The following is a 17101-nucleotide window of genomic DNA, read 5'->3' on the forward strand; positions in this document are numbered from 1 at the left end:
CTGCCCATTGATCTGTTAGTTTTTCCATTTATGTACTTATGAGATCGAGTTACACGATCGTGATCTTTTACAGATGATCACAACAGCGAGATATCTTTTGAGCCAATGAACTGTCCTGTACAATCACTTGTGCTTTAATTGAAAACATGAAAGCATTTGGTGTATGCTGCTTAAGCTGCTCCTTTTGGTGTATGTTCAGGTGTGTGTGTGCGTGTGCGATGTGTTAAATGCAAAACACAAATTCAAAGTACCGCTCGCTCACACCAGGAAATTCAATCAAAAAGTGGGGGACGATCAGAATAAATGCGGTATATTTAGCTGTACAAATATTGACTATTTGACAAATTGTTCAGTTACAGCGCAGTGACTTCCTAGGGAGAGATGACTAAGAGCGTCTATGCCGTGATGAGTTTATGTAAAAAAAAACGCAATGCATTTGCTTTTCCCTGATACGCAATGTTGATATGCCAGTTCCATAGTCATCACAACAGGGGGCTGATTCCACTGAGGATTCAGTTTCCATAGAGACCACACACACACACACACACACACACACACCAGAATTCCTGCCCTGAGCTACTATTTGTTTACGGTGGTGTTCGTATACCTGCGCTGCTGCAGATGTGCTCCAAATAATCCAGGTGTGCGCAAGCAGTAATTGAAATATTGATATGGTATAGCACCTGCCCACTGTTTGGGAAAATATTTAACACCCTTGTTTGCACACTGCACAGGGGAGCAAAACTATTATCAGTCAAATCATTCAACGTCTCAGTTTCTGATTGTGCCATGTAGGGAATCGTTCTCCTCGTGTAAACAACATGACTCTAGAGGCGTTGTTGTGATAAACCGAGCTGAATTAGCATTGGCTAGATTGGAAGAAGTATGATTGTATCATGGCAGGGTTTTGAAAAATGATGTATGATCACAGAACAGAACGTCTTGCGCTTTCTTTCCAAAAGAAGACCAATACGTTCAGATGAAAAAACAATGAGATTGAAGAGGCAGAAAGAAAACCATTTTATTACATTAAAATGTTCCATACAAACAATGCATACACACTAAGTCATATTGCTTTCAGACACATTTTTTTCTGCTATTTTTTTTCTAGAATACATAAACAACTTTGTAACAAAATGTAAGTACAACATTTATGAAAATATATATCTCTAAACAGGGATCTTCAATCTTGACAATACAAATAATACAATAAACACATTCAATACCAGTATGTGAACTATGTTTTGCAAACAAGTAGTTAAAAGTCATTCAAGTTACATAACATATAATATACTGTTCAACTGCTCTCATATGGACACATTCAAAGATACTCTAAAACTGGCATTCCGTTATAATAGAGATGGACTTTGTCAAGCTCTTAGCAAAGATAATGCATGTTCTCGTAGTTATGCTAGAAAACACAACAAAGCCAGAAAAGTAACAAGTAGGGTCACAAACAACACCATTTAACATTCTGAAAACAAATATTAATAATTAAAAATAAATAAATAAAACTTTGGCAAATATTGTATGATATTTATATGTTTTAAACACTTCAGTGGGAGATGCTAATCACACCTGAATGCTGCTACAGGTTGTGGGTTGTAAATGGGCCTATGTGTCAGTATTTCCAGAGGTAAACATACAATTCGACGGAATAGCCCTTGAGTTATGGAGAGAAGAGTTTGAATGGGGCATGGCTGATCATTTTGTTGAAACTACTTTCTTTTGCGACATGCCGGAGTACACCCATAACTGAAGGCAAAAATCGTATAGTTAGCATTCACGACACACTTGTTCAAAGTCAACCTCAGTAAACAACCCGTTTAAAATAAAGTGCAACCACCAAACACTGCCTTGGTAAACACCATTCATAAATCAGCCTTGTTTATGATAACATATAATCTATTCATAAATATCTCTAAGTTATCTATAACATGAAAGTACAAAGTATATATTTTTTTCAAGCACACAATCAATCAACCTTTACCTCACAAAGAACAATTACAAATACACATTTGTATAAGATGACTCAACCGTTAAGGCGTAGAAACTCTTGGTGAGATGCTACACATGACTCCTCAATAGTGGTTTAGTCCTCAAATCAGTACTCAACATTTGTAGCTTGATACAACTGTACTGTCCTTTGATACAATGAATTGCACATTCTTTAAAAGTAATGCCATTAATACTATTAATCTCTAGGATTTAGTCGAGTCAGAGGATGACCTTCTCAGTATCAGTTTGCCAGTTCAAATCCTTTCACTGAGAAAACAAAATATACATTTTCCCACCACAGTTTGAAACTTGGACTGCGATGCTGTGGTATAGTAACATTAACTGGTGAATTGGTATAGAATACGAGGATGGGTTCAATACTGTCTGGTATTTCAAGCAAATTCCACACATGGATTTCCATGCGACTTTGGTCAGAGAAAGTCTAGAACACATTCTGAATTTCATTAAGAAGCTCACGATGACTCCAGACTATACTCTGAATACCTGAATACTGAAACTTTGATCCAATGATCCTCATTTAAATGCTGTAATTTCAAATTAAGCAAATTTGTATGCTAAATGTTCATTGTATGCAGAACCGTAATGATGAATAGTTGTATCAATATATTTTTCTTTAGAAATTCCCTGCATTTTTTTCTTAATCAGTTTCTGTAACAAAAAAGTTAAAATCCAGGCACTCACTTTGATTGCATTTAGCACAACATAACATATATTTAAGAAGTTGCACAAACTGCAGCAGCCAAAGTACATATGTACACATATGTACATAAGTTTCCATTTTAGTACAGTACCAGAGGACGTTAATAAACAGACACAAATGATATATATATATATATAAAAAAAAAAAAAAAAATGGCAGCAACTTTTATATGGCTACAAATCTATTACATTTCTCTATGCTTCTGTATAAAGTGACTTTATGGCTTGATTTGACTAAACAAAATCTAAACTATATGGCCACACCGGTATACATACGAAAAGGAAGAACATATCATAAAGCCAACTGGATCTGCTTTTCCAGTCAATGACATTTTGTTATGAATTTGTTACTATCAAATTCATTGTACACATTTGACAGTAAGTTGGTGATGGATAAAAGAAACCAAGGTGACTGGTTGCAGCTTAAGTGCAGCTTAATAGCAAATGGCCAGTTGCTGTGTGTTACCCAGAGAACTGATCTGTGCAGTTGAATCAAAGTTGCTGTAAACAATAATCACCTGTGTCCAAACCTGGCCTTGTTCCTTCATGTCTGTCAGTGTCCTACAGAGGGCGCTCTCACTGCAGCAGTTCAGTTTTCTTTGTGGGTGTTGTTGTCTCTGGTTCTCCACTGTCAGACACATTGATAGGACTGTCCCGTGAAAAGACCTCGGTGGATTCTCTCCACACACAGTCAGCAATGGTCTTGAAGGCATTGGTGCTACACTTGGGTCGTACTTTCTGTGAGGCGTTGTTAACTATTTGGCGACTGTTTGAGGTGGCGATCTTGATTTTCAGAGCTGCATCCACACGGTCTACGACTGTGTAGGTGCCAATGCTGCCATCCTCAAATCCCACAATGATGTTAAGTGCTCGCTGTGATAGGCACAGATAGGTTGGCGTTTTGTAGAGGGAACAGGTCCCGATGCTCTTGCCATCTGCCAATCTCATGACAATCAGACTTGAAACCACCCCTGCATCATCATCTTCGTCACAATTGAGGAAACAGATGTACACTAAATAGCGTCCATCTCGTGAGAGCTTTTGCCGCCATATTATACCAGCAGCATGGACCAGACGCAGTTTTCCACTGTGAAGGTCTAGGACATTAATGTTCTCATCACCTTTCGACACAATGCCCAATTTCCCATTTGGCGATATTTGGAAATCCTCCAAGTTCTTTAAAAAGTTGCTAGGCAGCTGCACCCGCCTGCACACAGACTCATCTGCAACACTCCAAATGAAAACTGTTTCTGTGGAGGTGATGAAGACGACATAATCTGGACTGTCAGGAATTAACTTGAAGTTAACAATTGTGATCCCATCATCACAGATGAACTTTTTGGATACACTGCCTGACCACAAACTAACAGCCAGCATCTTATTCTTGTTGCTTCCCACGAGGAATGTGTTTGCTGTGGTAATGAGGGCATGCTGGAGTGTTACCAATATATTGCACACCTTGTGCCCGGTTGCAAGCCTCCAAACGCGGGAAGCATTTTGCTCGCAAAGGGACACTACAAACTGATCATTGTGTGTGATGAGAAGCTGTGAGATCCTCTGACCATTGATACGGAATATATTCTCACCCGTGGTTGTATGCCAGATGTACTGACTACTTTTATCATCAGATGTCACCATTAGATCGCCCGATGTTGTCAAGACGCAGTTTTCCACAAGGCCTTCATGCTTGAACACCATCTCAATGAAACCTGTGCTGTAGTTCCACTTGTGGATGACCTCTGACCCATCCATGGTGTAGACAAAATCCTCTCGGCCAGAGAGCTGCAGACTTTGGATAGGTTTCCCAGTTTTATCAATGTTTGACATGGCTGTTATTATGTCAATGTCCCACACAGAAAGCACGCCACTGCTGGCCACAGACAGCAGCAAGTTATGGTGTGTTGATTTGATCAGTTTAACAATGGCTCCAGATATCTCTATCAAGCTGGCCATGCACTGTCCACTATCTCTCCTCCACACGAATATGGATGATGTGTTCTCCATGGAAGCTATTATACTTTGGCTGTTTTTGGAGAGAACGGCTGCCACAAATTTCTCGCTGCGCTTGGCCTTGAACTTCTCTGCCATCTTCCAAATCTTGGTGTCCAGCACCTCAATGCTTCTCGCTTTGCAGATGAGGATGGATCGCTGATCCTCAGAAAGCTCTATGCCCACAACTTCACTATCATCTCCTCTGCAGTCATAATCCTCCATCAGTTTGGGATTTGTGATATCTTTGGTGTTCCACACAGAGAGACTGCCCTCATTGTCGATCATCACCATTTGATGAATGGTGTCTAGAATCAGGATGGACTTAACAAAACCACCAGAGAATTCAGAAGTCATTGTAGCAAGCTTGTCCCCACTTCCGAGATGAAATATGGTGGTTGTGTTGAGATACTGTCCGCAGAAAGCATACATTCCATCTGGGGAACACTGGACACAGGTTACCTCATACCAGCAATGGAACTGATACAACGGCCAGCCATAGAGCAAATCAATCACATTGACATCTTTGCTTGCCTCCAGCCAAGCTAAGGCATGGTGGCTGGACAAGGTGAATCCATTGATAAATGCTACACCGCCAGTGATGCCACAGTGCTTGGACCCTTTCACCTCAACCTCTGACAACAAGCAGGACTTGTGGTTGTCGTAAATGAGCAGTGTATTTTTTGTAGTGGCCACTACCAGATACTTCTCATCTGTGGTTAGCCTGATGCCAAGAACAACTGACCTTGCCGTGTCTATCTGTCTTATCAGCTGTCTGCTCTCAACATCCCACGTGCTGACTGATCCATCTTCAAGGGCCACAATGACTATGTTTGGAGCTAATGTAGGTAGAATTTCCACTATTTGCATGTAGCTAGAACACAGCGGTAATCTCTCGGGACTGTAAGTGACATCCATGGAAGAGTGCAGTGGCACAATGGAGCAATATTTCGGACCATCCTTGTCACATTCAAGAAGGAGGTGTCTGAGCTTCGGAAGAGATGTGACAACTGGAAGGAGCCTTTGCTGAAGTTCAGCAGACAGTGATGCAGGATTTTTTGTCACTTTAAGCTTAATACTGCGGAGTGTAGTTGCGAGAAACTTTAGCTCCTTTTCTTGCGTGTAGCTGTAAGCTAGGTCAATGTCTGACAGGGCCTTGTCAAACTGCCCTATCTTTATCATAGTGTAGAGCCAGCTGAAGTTCATGATGACACCATACATGAGATCATCTGTCCGGCCGCTCCTTGTCAGGTGGTATGTGAGCTCCGTCATCTTTCGATGGTTGACAAAGAAGATGTCTGGCTCTAGCAAGTTACACTGGAACACCCAGGGTTGTTCGGGTGTCTGTCTGTCATAAGAGTGCTTGTCAGCAGAAGCTTTGTCGTGGCCGTGAAGGCTCTGCTGGTGATGAGGGTTTCGATGGTGTGAGATATTCAGTGAGGCAAAGTGATTATTGTCGCAGTGGAATATCTTCTTTCTACCACCTGCCCATGCCCCAAGGAAGTACTCAGCCAAAAGGCTATGCATTTGATGTACATCTTCTTCATTACTGAGGTATAGCTTTTGTGCTATAAGATGCAGGTGGCGGTTTGCCCAAACCATTAGCGTTACATTACGGACTTGACGCTCCACTAAATAACCCTCAAGTTCTTCTTTTAGCCTGGCTATGAAATCGTAAGAAATGCGCAGCGGGCTTTTAAGATTAGAGCTCACCATGATGTCCCCAAGGACACTGTTGTCCAAAGATAAGATATCCTCTAGCTCCAGCTCTGTTAGGCCTGCCCGTGCCATTGTGATATAGCCCAGTGCTCGAAAGACAAAGCGTGAGCCAAGCTTGTTTTCAATAGAGTAGAAAAGCTGCTCAATGCTTTCGTGCACCGTCGAACACAATGATTTGTCGTCCACATCCTTGTGCGACCTCCAGTGAACTACCTCTCGGTAGATGAGGTTGACGAACATGGGGAGTGTACATTTTGCCATTGCCTCATTCACATATATCTGTTGGCCAGATGTCACCTTCCTTTTGACACTCAGAAGCTGCTGTTTAAGTGTCTGACTGCAAGCTTTGCGGTCTCTTTGCATCAGTTCAACATAGGCATCCTCGTCATGTATCAGGCAGCGTAATTTCTGGAGTATCCCGTGCTTGTTGGGCAGGGTTGACACTACAATTCGGACTGTACGTGGCAGGTGGACAGGCAGCCACCACAGCTTCCGAGCCTCGTCAACATCTGACAACTGCTCCAAGGCATCCAGAATAATGACAAGAGGTCGGTGAAATGATGACTCCCCTAGCAAATTTACCAGCAGCTCCCTCATCTCCTGGATCTTGTTTGGTAAGAAGTGGATCAGGCACCGATAGTTGATGGCAATCTGCTCACAGATGCTCTGCAGCAGCGTGCGGAGGTCAGTAGAGAAGTCTGAAGACCCGATGAATCTGACAATGACAACCGGGTCTGTTTCTGGTCCCATTTCCTTCTGTAGCCATGAATAAGCCTAAACAAGTGAAAATGAAAAAGAAGCTCAGACATACAGTTTACAGAATGTTTTCCGGTATGTTATTTCATTTGATTTTTATATTTACAAATAGATGATTTACTGTAAATAACTACTGTATGAATTATTAATTAATGTTTAACAGGATCTTGTGTCCTGTTTCTATAAAAACACACATGGTTAAAAATCCGTGAACTGCTGTGACCTAGAGTAAGTATATATAAGTATGACTATAGCAAACAAAACTTGAGTGACTCCAGTCCATAAATTACTTAGCAGATCCGCTGTACACAAACTTTGACAACCCTGAGTGCGAGGAAGGAAATCTAAGAGCAATGACTGTACAGCAAATAATCGAATGCACAGCAATAGAGTCAGCACTGTATTTCTTGTGCCAAAGATTTTCTAAATCAGTTTGAAACATTCCCTCATCCTTAGCACAATTCTTTCTTGGATGTGGTTAAAGGGTGCCCCCAGCTGTGATTCAGGGAAACATGAAATTGTATTTCTCCCTGTTTGGAGAGGCTGACAATTAATGATAAAATGCTTTTCCAAAGCCACCATTTGCAGGAGGATTGTGTGTCTGTGCATTTGTATGACTAGCCAAGGGGTGTGTGTGTCCAGATTGCTACTTGAATGCATCACTGTGCTCATATTTACTGCATGATTCTTGGTACCGTACTGCACTGACAAGGGCAGTATAAAAACATGCCAGCTGTACCAAACATGAGATCATGCTAATGACACAGACACACACTCTTGATTATAAAAACTGCATGCAATGTGTGGGCATGTACATTGCATACAAATATAAACATTTCAGAGTATCTGACTTTCTGTAGTGTGTATGTTACATAGAAGGACAGTGAGAGAGAGAGAGAACATGAGCAAGGACGAGGGAGTTAGTCAAGGTCCCCAGGCTCATCATCTGTGAACTAACATTAGAGGCTGAGGTCTTTGACGGGTTGCCATGGGTGACGGGAAATGTCAACACTACCCTTCCTCCTTTGTTCCTCGCCCCCAAACTTATCAACACCGTCAATTCTGACCATCAACACATGACACAAGCACACTACTGATCTCTATAAGCCCTAAGTATTGGCCGAAGCTGACAGATAGGAGTAATTATATCAAATAATTTTTATCAGTTAAATGAAATCAGCATTTTTTAAGCTTGTGAATGCAATGATCTGTATTTGGACTACCGTGTCCCTCCAGATACACTGGAATGCACAAAATCTGTTACGACAGACAAATTCATGTAAAAGCAGCCCAAAATACCTTAATGTTAATTTGAATCTCATGCCATGACATCAGATATTAAGTCAAAGGAAGCAAAGAACAGCTTCAGGCTAAATACAGGCATCCCGCAGCATTAATCTAACATGTGCCGGCATCCAGATGGCCTTAAAAAGCAGGTCAGTATGTTCACACATGCTTTCTCTCTCAACCACGCACACACAAATGTGCATACTTTACATGCTTTTCACCTGTTTTGCCACTTCCGCAAGTAACAATGTCTTTCCAGTGCAGGGTCCTCCATACACCACTTGGGGAGTTATTCGACCACCTTTGGAGGGGTACAGGTACTCCTGGACTATGTCCAAAGCTTCACTCTTGTACACATAAAAAGATGAAAAAGTCTTGCACAGCGAAAGATGCTGTATAATTTCATCATAGAGCGGATCGGTCTCTGTGTCAAAGTTCTGTTGGACCGTGGCTTGGATGATATCCACCATGTCTTCATAAAACTGTTTACACAGACCTTCGACGTAGTGGCTCTCTACTTCCTGTGAGTAGCCAAGTTTCATGTCACAGTGAGTGACTGAGGAGTAGACTCGAAGATTGGATGCTGCCACCACCATCGGAATGAACTCGTCTCGGACTTTCAGAAGACGCTCATAGGCTTCTTGGTTTCTCATGACACGGTCGGCGCTCACCACGATGTCCATGTAGCGGGCCATCTCGGGGAGTTTAGCGAAGCGGTCAAAGTTGGATATCTTCCGGATGTAACATACACACTTCTTGAGGAAGGCTGGGGTCTGCTTGCCCAATGCGAAATCCAGTTCATCCTCTAACGCTGAAAGACACGAGAAAGCAGAGAGAGCATGATAATTACTCAGTTCTGCATGACAGAGCGTTTCTTTTCATTCATGGTTTTCATCACTGCCACTGTTTACTCCCCCGAAACACTTCAGTGGCACTTTCAGAAAACATGCTTAATTTGATGTCATGAGGTGAGCGCTTCCCCCGCGTTTGCCAGTCTTTAGCAAATGATTAGATCCGTCTCTCCGAGCTGCCTTGACGAAGAAAAAAGTGATATGATCTCTTAATCCAGCCTCGCCTGGTTTTATCAAAGACCTCCAAAGGCAGTATTCCAGTGATAGCCTGCCAACCTCGTCAGCTTAGTATCACATACTTGCAGCTTGTTGTTTATTAAATCAGAAGAGTGGGGGATGCGAATGCGGCAAGTAAATGGCTACAAATCCCCCAGGAAAGCGTTACCTCGATTAAATCTTGCATGTACTTTTCTCACTCTGATATTAGTAATCAAATAGAAATCGCATTGAAAAACTAATAGGGTACCTGCTTGAAGATTTTATACATTATACACTAAATGCATGACCGTTGGGTTCATTAGGAATTTTTGTTTGCTTGTTTGGAAAAACACAATAAGTAAGATATTTATAATGTTGCAAAAAAGTTTATTTCAAAAAGCAAAAAATATATTCAAATGTACTTTTTTCAGCACATATTTAATCACACTTTTATTACACTGAATTGAATAAATGTAATGTATGCTATATTAAAATACATCATACTCAATATTTTGCCATGAATGTTATGTCTAATGTTACAAAATAAACCGATCAAGAAGAGCAGGCAATCTGATCTCTGACCAACATTACTGTCTTTTATTTTTACTTGCATTTGCTTTGTGAAATGTAATACCAATGTAATGCCTATTTTCTATGATGCATGGATGCTCTTTTAATAAATACCCTCAATGTGGAGCATCCGTCAGACATCAGAGTGCACAAGCTTGAGATCAGGGAAAGACTGATGCTCTGAAGTCAGACAGAAGACCTCAGTTTTAATGAAAGGAACCTCTGCGATTGAGAGCAAAGTATTCTTCTCGCAAAAAAAGAAATGCTTTACTTAGGGGATCCTCTTGAATGCAGTTCTTTCATATCCACTGCATGTCGGGATGAAGACTTAACTGTATCGGTGATTGAATTATAAGTCAATGCACTCAGAATGACATAAAAGAGCAAGCAGTAAAGCTGTTCTTTCTCCTGTACTGACCCAAAGTCTCTAATGTGGGGTACGGTGATGAGACTTAACTGTATCACTGAATATTGGATTAACCTGGATGAATTAAGTTAGCCTGATTAGATCTCCTCTTATGCTGGCTAATCCGGGCAAATTTTAATTCAGTCACAATGACTTTCAAGAGCGGGATAAAAATAACATTTACATTCATTATGAGCTTTGAATACGATCTCACTTTAAAACCACAAAACTATAAACTACGGCTCTGATTGAGCCTTTTTTTAAATTTTGCATGTAATTTAACAGAAAAATGATGTTTTGCATTAAGTGGCATTGAAATGTTTAGAGTGAAACTTTGCCTTTTAATCGGAAAACATGTTATATGAGCAAAATCACTCACGGAACTTTAAGATCATTACAAAAAATAAATGAAAGAATGATATCAAGTATAAAGTCATTTCAGGCATATGGATGGGGACCTTTAGCTCAGTTGAAAATAAGTTGACCATAATGATTAGTATATTTACTGCACACACACAGTCAATGTTGACACTTGAAGTTGGAATGTACTGCAAAATAACACTAAACATTTATTAGCTGTGGGCTCGGTCATTACTGTAAATATAACTAGAGTGTACCTGAGCACAGAAATTTCTTGGCTTGAGCGCTCTTCATGGTTCCCTTCTCCTGCAGCTGTAAAACAGAGGTTCTGAAGATCCTCTTGATTTCCTCTGAGACTGCCCTCCATGCCTTGTCGTTCTTCGATTTTGCTACGCTGCTTGACTCCATCTGTGGGGTAAAAGCACATATGGAGTCATCCGGTTTTTCAAGGTTCCACTATTTGTATGTTGGCCTATAAAAAAAGAAAACCGACATCCTACCCTGCCCCATTTACATTAATTAACACTTCTTTCATTTCACCAAAAAGCAGCATCAAATGCATTAGCACTTTTTGGTTTAATCTTAATTCTAGACGTTGGTGGCATAGCTAGTTTTAATCTTGTTCTAGCACAAACGGCGCTGAGATTTTTCTTTTAGCATTTGACTTCTGTCCTTTAAAATTACTGCCATACTGTAACTGCCATACTGTAACTTTTCCAAGTTATTCACCTATAGAGCTAATGAAAAGTCTCTCACATTTCAACATAGCATGTATATATATATATATATATATATATATATATATATATATATATATATATATATATATATAAATAAGAACTTGATATTTAAATCATATACTGATATGAAAACATATATTAATACTTTTCCAAATCATGCCTAAACATTTTCTAGTATTTCTATGACCACAGGAACTTGATGTAGAGGGATGTCAAAAGGAATCTAATTCGCCAGGGTTCACCCAACAATACAAATGACTCTGTCTGCTTGAACGGGAAAAGTGAAAGCGGACACCACACTGTTTTACTGAAGTAATATTTTAAGAAGTGTTTGTCATGAACCCAGTCACCTACCAGAGAGAAAGAGACAGACAGAGAGAGAGAGAGAGAGAGAGAGAGAGAGATCAGTGGGTGTTTTTGCTGAGTGCAGGTAGAAACTGTCCCTGCTGCTTTTCTCATTTTAGTCCAACAGAGACCCTCAGCTTCACAGACGCTTCTTCAATTTGCAGCCACTCTGCGTTACAACCTGATTTATACAACACTATATGATCTTTCTGTGTGTAGGTGACAGAAAGTGAAACAGAATTTGTGAGCGTAAGAAAGGAAGAGAGAGCCCCAGTAAGGTTTAATGAAAGACAAACTGAATTTATGAAGCTAATAAACTCAACAGGCACTGAACGGTGTTCCCTCTCAGGCCTGCCATTTCTACAGCGCTCCATATAAAACGGCAACAGCACCGGTCAGCCGCTGACATTTACAGGTTGTTCCTGTGTGTGCGGGACAGGTCAGGTCTGCTGGAAGCTGAACTTAATCCCGGATGCCCTCTTGTGTGAGTCAAAAGCGGTGCTGCGTATTAGACTTCTGAAATAAAGTGATAAAGTCTCCTGTCTGGGTTTGGGGGTTATTTTGCTCATTTAAATTCATGTTCCTGTTGCATTTGCTGTTTACACAGTTTCTGGGTTAATGGAACACCTTACACTTGGGACAATCAACAAGCAAACAGTACTAAAAGTGAGCCAATTTTTGCGTCTGTATGCCAGCCCACTGTAAATTGGAATTTAGCCTGCCCTATCTCAAAGGTCTTGACTGTATCCAACAATTAAATCTTAATTTGCTTTTCAGCTGAATTTTTTTTTAATTCCTTTAAAATTGTGATAATGAATAAATAGCAAAAATTGGACATTTTTACACTATACTGTTCAAAGGTTTTATTTTATTCAGAGAGTATGCATTAGATGGTAACACTCAGAATAGGGAACACTTATTTATTATTAATTACAAAATTTACTATTTAAATATTATTAACTGACTTCAATAAATTCCCAATTTGCTGCTTATCAGCAGTTAGTAAAGTTGTTAAACGTACGTATTGGGTAGGATTAGACTTAAACTTTTGACTCTTAAACTTTTGAATGGTAACTCGGCTAACTTGGACAAATGTACTTTGAAATGATCAACTCATCTAATAACAAAGAAAGATTTTCACTGAAAGGTATCCCAGCTCTTTCCTGCTCTACTTACAGAGTTCTGGTAGTTCTTCAGCATCTCAGCTTTGGGTTTTAGGTAGTAGGCAGGCGGGACTGAGTTCTCATCTCGACAATACCACTCCTCCAAGATCCGTGTGTCTAGTCCCGCCTCCACCGCCGCATCCAAAATCATCTCAAACTCGGCCGACTCCACCTCACCTGGGACCCGAATGCTGCCATACTTCTCTCCGATGAGCCCCTGGGAAGGAAGGAGAAACTTTGTTTACTTAATCTTATCACAGCACATCATAAAAGCAAAAATGAATAGAGAGGAAGAGAGAAACACAAAGGGCTGTTACACTGCACATAACCTTGCTTATTGTCTTCTCAAAATCTGAACTAAGGCCACTTTTAACCCTTGGCAAATCAAGTTTGCGCTTGAATGTTAGCTGCTTTAAACCCTTGCTTATAAAAACCTCTAATCTTTTGTGGTCACGGTCACAAACGGTATTCAGGTTTGCATATTACGAGGTTGAAAACATCTAGTGGACATTGCAAAACTGACCTCTTAAATATCCGAATCAGAACAATAACCCAGAGTTTACAAGAGTGAGAAACCTTGAAAAGTGGGTTTATTTTTTATGCCAAGTATGAACGTTGTAAAACCGTGGTTAAAAATCACGATAGATTAAAACGTACTAACTTAGAGTTCATGCAAAGAATAAAAAAACATCCTACATGCCATTTACCATTGCAAGTTTGTCATGAATTCACAAAAATACATTGAAGGCTGTTAGCTTAACATACCATTGCCAACCTTTCTTTCTTTCTTTACCGAGCTATTTAGCTACTCCTGCGCGACTGTCCATGCCGCTGAGATTAGAAAGCCAATTTGCTACGTTTGCCAGTGTCATTGTGTCCACAAGCCCATAACCGCCAGTGGCAGAGCATTCAAATTGTGCTGGATAAGCCTATAGACTAATGATCTGGCCCTTCTTCAAAAACATACATTAGAGACTTGCAGGAGATGAGACAGGGGTTGTGGGATCAAGAGGAGTAGCGGATTCCAAAGAGAAATGCTTGGCCTTGGCTTATATCTCTACTGAAATTGTAGGTTTCCTACAGTAAACATGTGACAGCGGTGCTGTGAGATTATTTATATGACAGCTAATTCAGTTTTTTTAATGGCTACTTGGGTGAACTTTTAATGCTTTGCTTACCTGACCTTTACATCACCATGCATCTACCTCTCTCGCTTACCCACTGTCATTTTAGCTCACACAGTCTCTCTTTTTTATCCCTTAAACTCTTTCCAACTCCTTCCTACACAGAGAAAGATACATTATTCCTGTGAGCTTTATAGCTCCAGTGTTTAGAGCACAGTACTGAGGAGTATTAGGACTATGAAACTCTGCCAACTAGATTAAGAATGAGTGTGATGAGCCAAAACCCAACTCTCTCTCTCTCTCTCCCTCGCCTTCTGCTTCTTCATACGTCCCTTATAAGCAAAGGTGATATGACTTAAAAAAAAAACAACCTTCCTAATATAATCAACATCATGTTTTAAACTAAAACCACATTGTATTTGATAAATAAACTCTCAATGAATGTGCAAAAACATTGCTGGATGTTTCATTTAATTAAAAAAAATCGAAGGAATTCTTTGAATTTTTCTCATGAGCTACATGACTGTGTGATGCGAGAAAAAAAATACTAAAAATGATCAGCTCCACTGAAATTATTGGATTTAATTAAGGAAATGTCCGCTTAAAAACAACAATTCTTCTATAGTATTACACACAATTTTTTTTGTATTAATTAATTTAGGAAATAAAATAAATAATTAATGCAACTATGTAAGCAGCAATTTGCCAACATTCTTTAAAATATCTTTTGTGTTCAGCAGAAATAAGAAATTAAAGCATATTTGGATTAAATGAATCAAAAGAGCCCACATATTTTAAACCTACATATTCTCTTTTTAACAAAACAAGATCAACATCATCAATATTACTCTCATATATATATATATATATATATATATATATATATATATATATATATATATATATATATATATATATATATATATATATATATATATATATTTTTTCCCCCATTTAACAAAAATGTACTCGAAGACCACACAACCCCAAACAGTTTTCTAAAGCCATTATTGATTTCCTCTGATATATGGGTGCGCATATCTATGCGTGTGTGTGTGCAAAATATCACATAATCACACGCATTCCGAGCACCAGAATGAAACCCTGAAAAGAAAAAAGCTAGGTATCATCCAGCTCAGACATACACGCTGTTCAGCCTCCAGCAATTCTAAACATGTCAGAAAATCATTTGGTTCCAATTTCAGTCTTCTCAATTTCATGAAATCTCATCACACTGGATGTGGAAGATGAGCTACACTCTACAATTCACCCGGTGTAACTCTGAATCTTTTTGACCTGTAATACAATTTTTTGGGAATCCATTATTGTGAGGATCCTCCTTTGATTTGGGGTTTTAACAGTTGTGAAAATAGCTACAAAACATATATTCTTTTTAGATTTGCAGACTATATGTTGAACTGATGCTGATGCTTTCTTCGAAAAAAAACCAAAGGAAGTTCCAGCTGACGTCTTTGTCACAGTCTCAGACAGCGGATAACAAGAATAGAGAGACTGTGAAAACCTGGTCAACCTGGAGTGTTAGGGTGTCAGTGTGGAGATACGTGGAAACTGAGACACGCACACTGGCGAAAACATGTTAGATGTACATCTGTCTCATGTTTTATCACGCGGGGCTCAGAGACACCTCCGCTGCCATGAAATCTGCTGCTGCTGAAGATACGCACTATTATCTGCACCCCCGGGGCGTGAAGAACAACAAGGTGTGTGTAAGAGAGAAATAGAGAGTGAGTCTGTAAAATGACCCTATATAGTACCGTCTGTGTTGCTATACTGTTCCTCTGAGATGGTTTGCTCAGTCTGCTTGCAGATAAGCCAGTGTTTTTCCAAGACAAAACAAGAGTATGTACAACATATTCTGCATGTGTAACCCCTAAACATCCAGTACCGGTGAAACTGAGCGGACCGTGAGCTGTGAGACACTGTCCCTTGATATCGTGCCACACTTCGACGACACATGAACAGGTACTGGAATAAACAGAGACTTTGAAGTCGTATTACGAGTGTGTATCATAGCGACCTTAATTTTCTCATCCACTCCTCTGTTGTTCAGCGGCTCTGTTACTGTTCTCTTGTTTCTTCCCTTCTAGATATTTTTGCCCATCTCTCTCTGTCTCTGCCCCAAGCTGTGTGACAGTGAGTTTCAGCTGCTGTCTCCTCTTGCAAGAGCTTTGATGTCTGTCTTACTGTTACTGTTCTAGGAAACCATAACCTGAGAGCATTGTGGGAAGTGGAGAGTGTGAGCGTTGTTCAGAATTAATTCATCTTTGAGGAATGTCAAGTTCATTGTTTAGGAATGCTATTCTATTTTAGACTCGGGGCTCTGATGCAATTTTACAATGAAACGGAGCAGCCATGTAAATTAAACGATCCTATTTTTTTTTTTTTTTTTATGACGTTTGGTAAGATCTCTTAGTTGGACTGCATTTATTTGATCATAAATCTGTATTTGAAATGGTTAAACGTTACTACAATTTTTCTGTTTTAATATACTTCAAAATGTAATTTATTTCTGTTATGGGAAGCTAAGTTTTCTCCATTACTCCAGTCTACTGTCGCATTATTTTAATAGAACAGCATTTATTTGAAATCTTTTGAAATCATTTGTAGCATGATAAATATCTTAAAAACCTTTCTGAATAACTTACTGACCACAAATTTTTCGAACAGTGTTTATATTTGTAGTGTTGGGAAGGTTACTTTGGAAATGCAATAGGTTACAGAATGCAAGCTGATATTTAGAGTGTAACCATTTCAATACTTTATTAACGTAGCTGATTTCATCTGATTACATTTTGACGACTTTTAAGTTTCCACAGAATGTTCTCAGAAGCTAATCGTTGTCATTTAAACATTT

General features: G+C 39.6%; 1 protein-coding gene across 1 annotated transcript in view; it reads right to left on the minus strand.

Annotated features, from left to right (window-relative positions):
* Nucleotides 1-996: 996 nt before the first annotated feature.
* Nucleotides 997-17101, minus strand: part of LOC122347966 (NACHT and WD repeat domain-containing protein 2) — a 33284-nt gene continuing 17179 nt past the window's right edge. Inside the window, 4 exon segments of the mRNA XM_043243199.1 lie at nucleotides 997-7200; nucleotides 8691-9280; nucleotides 11112-11262; nucleotides 13116-13319. Coding sequence (XP_043099134.1) covers nucleotides 3295-7200; nucleotides 8691-9280; nucleotides 11112-11262; nucleotides 13116-13319 — 4851 coding nt within the window. The 3' untranslated portion in view covers nucleotides 997-3294.

The sequence above is a fragment of the Puntigrus tetrazona genome, chromosome 7, assembly GCF_018831695.1.
Source record: "Puntigrus tetrazona isolate hp1 chromosome 7, ASM1883169v1, whole genome shotgun sequence".
NCBI classification, from domain to species: domain Eukaryota; kingdom Metazoa; phylum Chordata; class Actinopteri; order Cypriniformes; family Cyprinidae; genus Puntigrus; species Puntigrus tetrazona.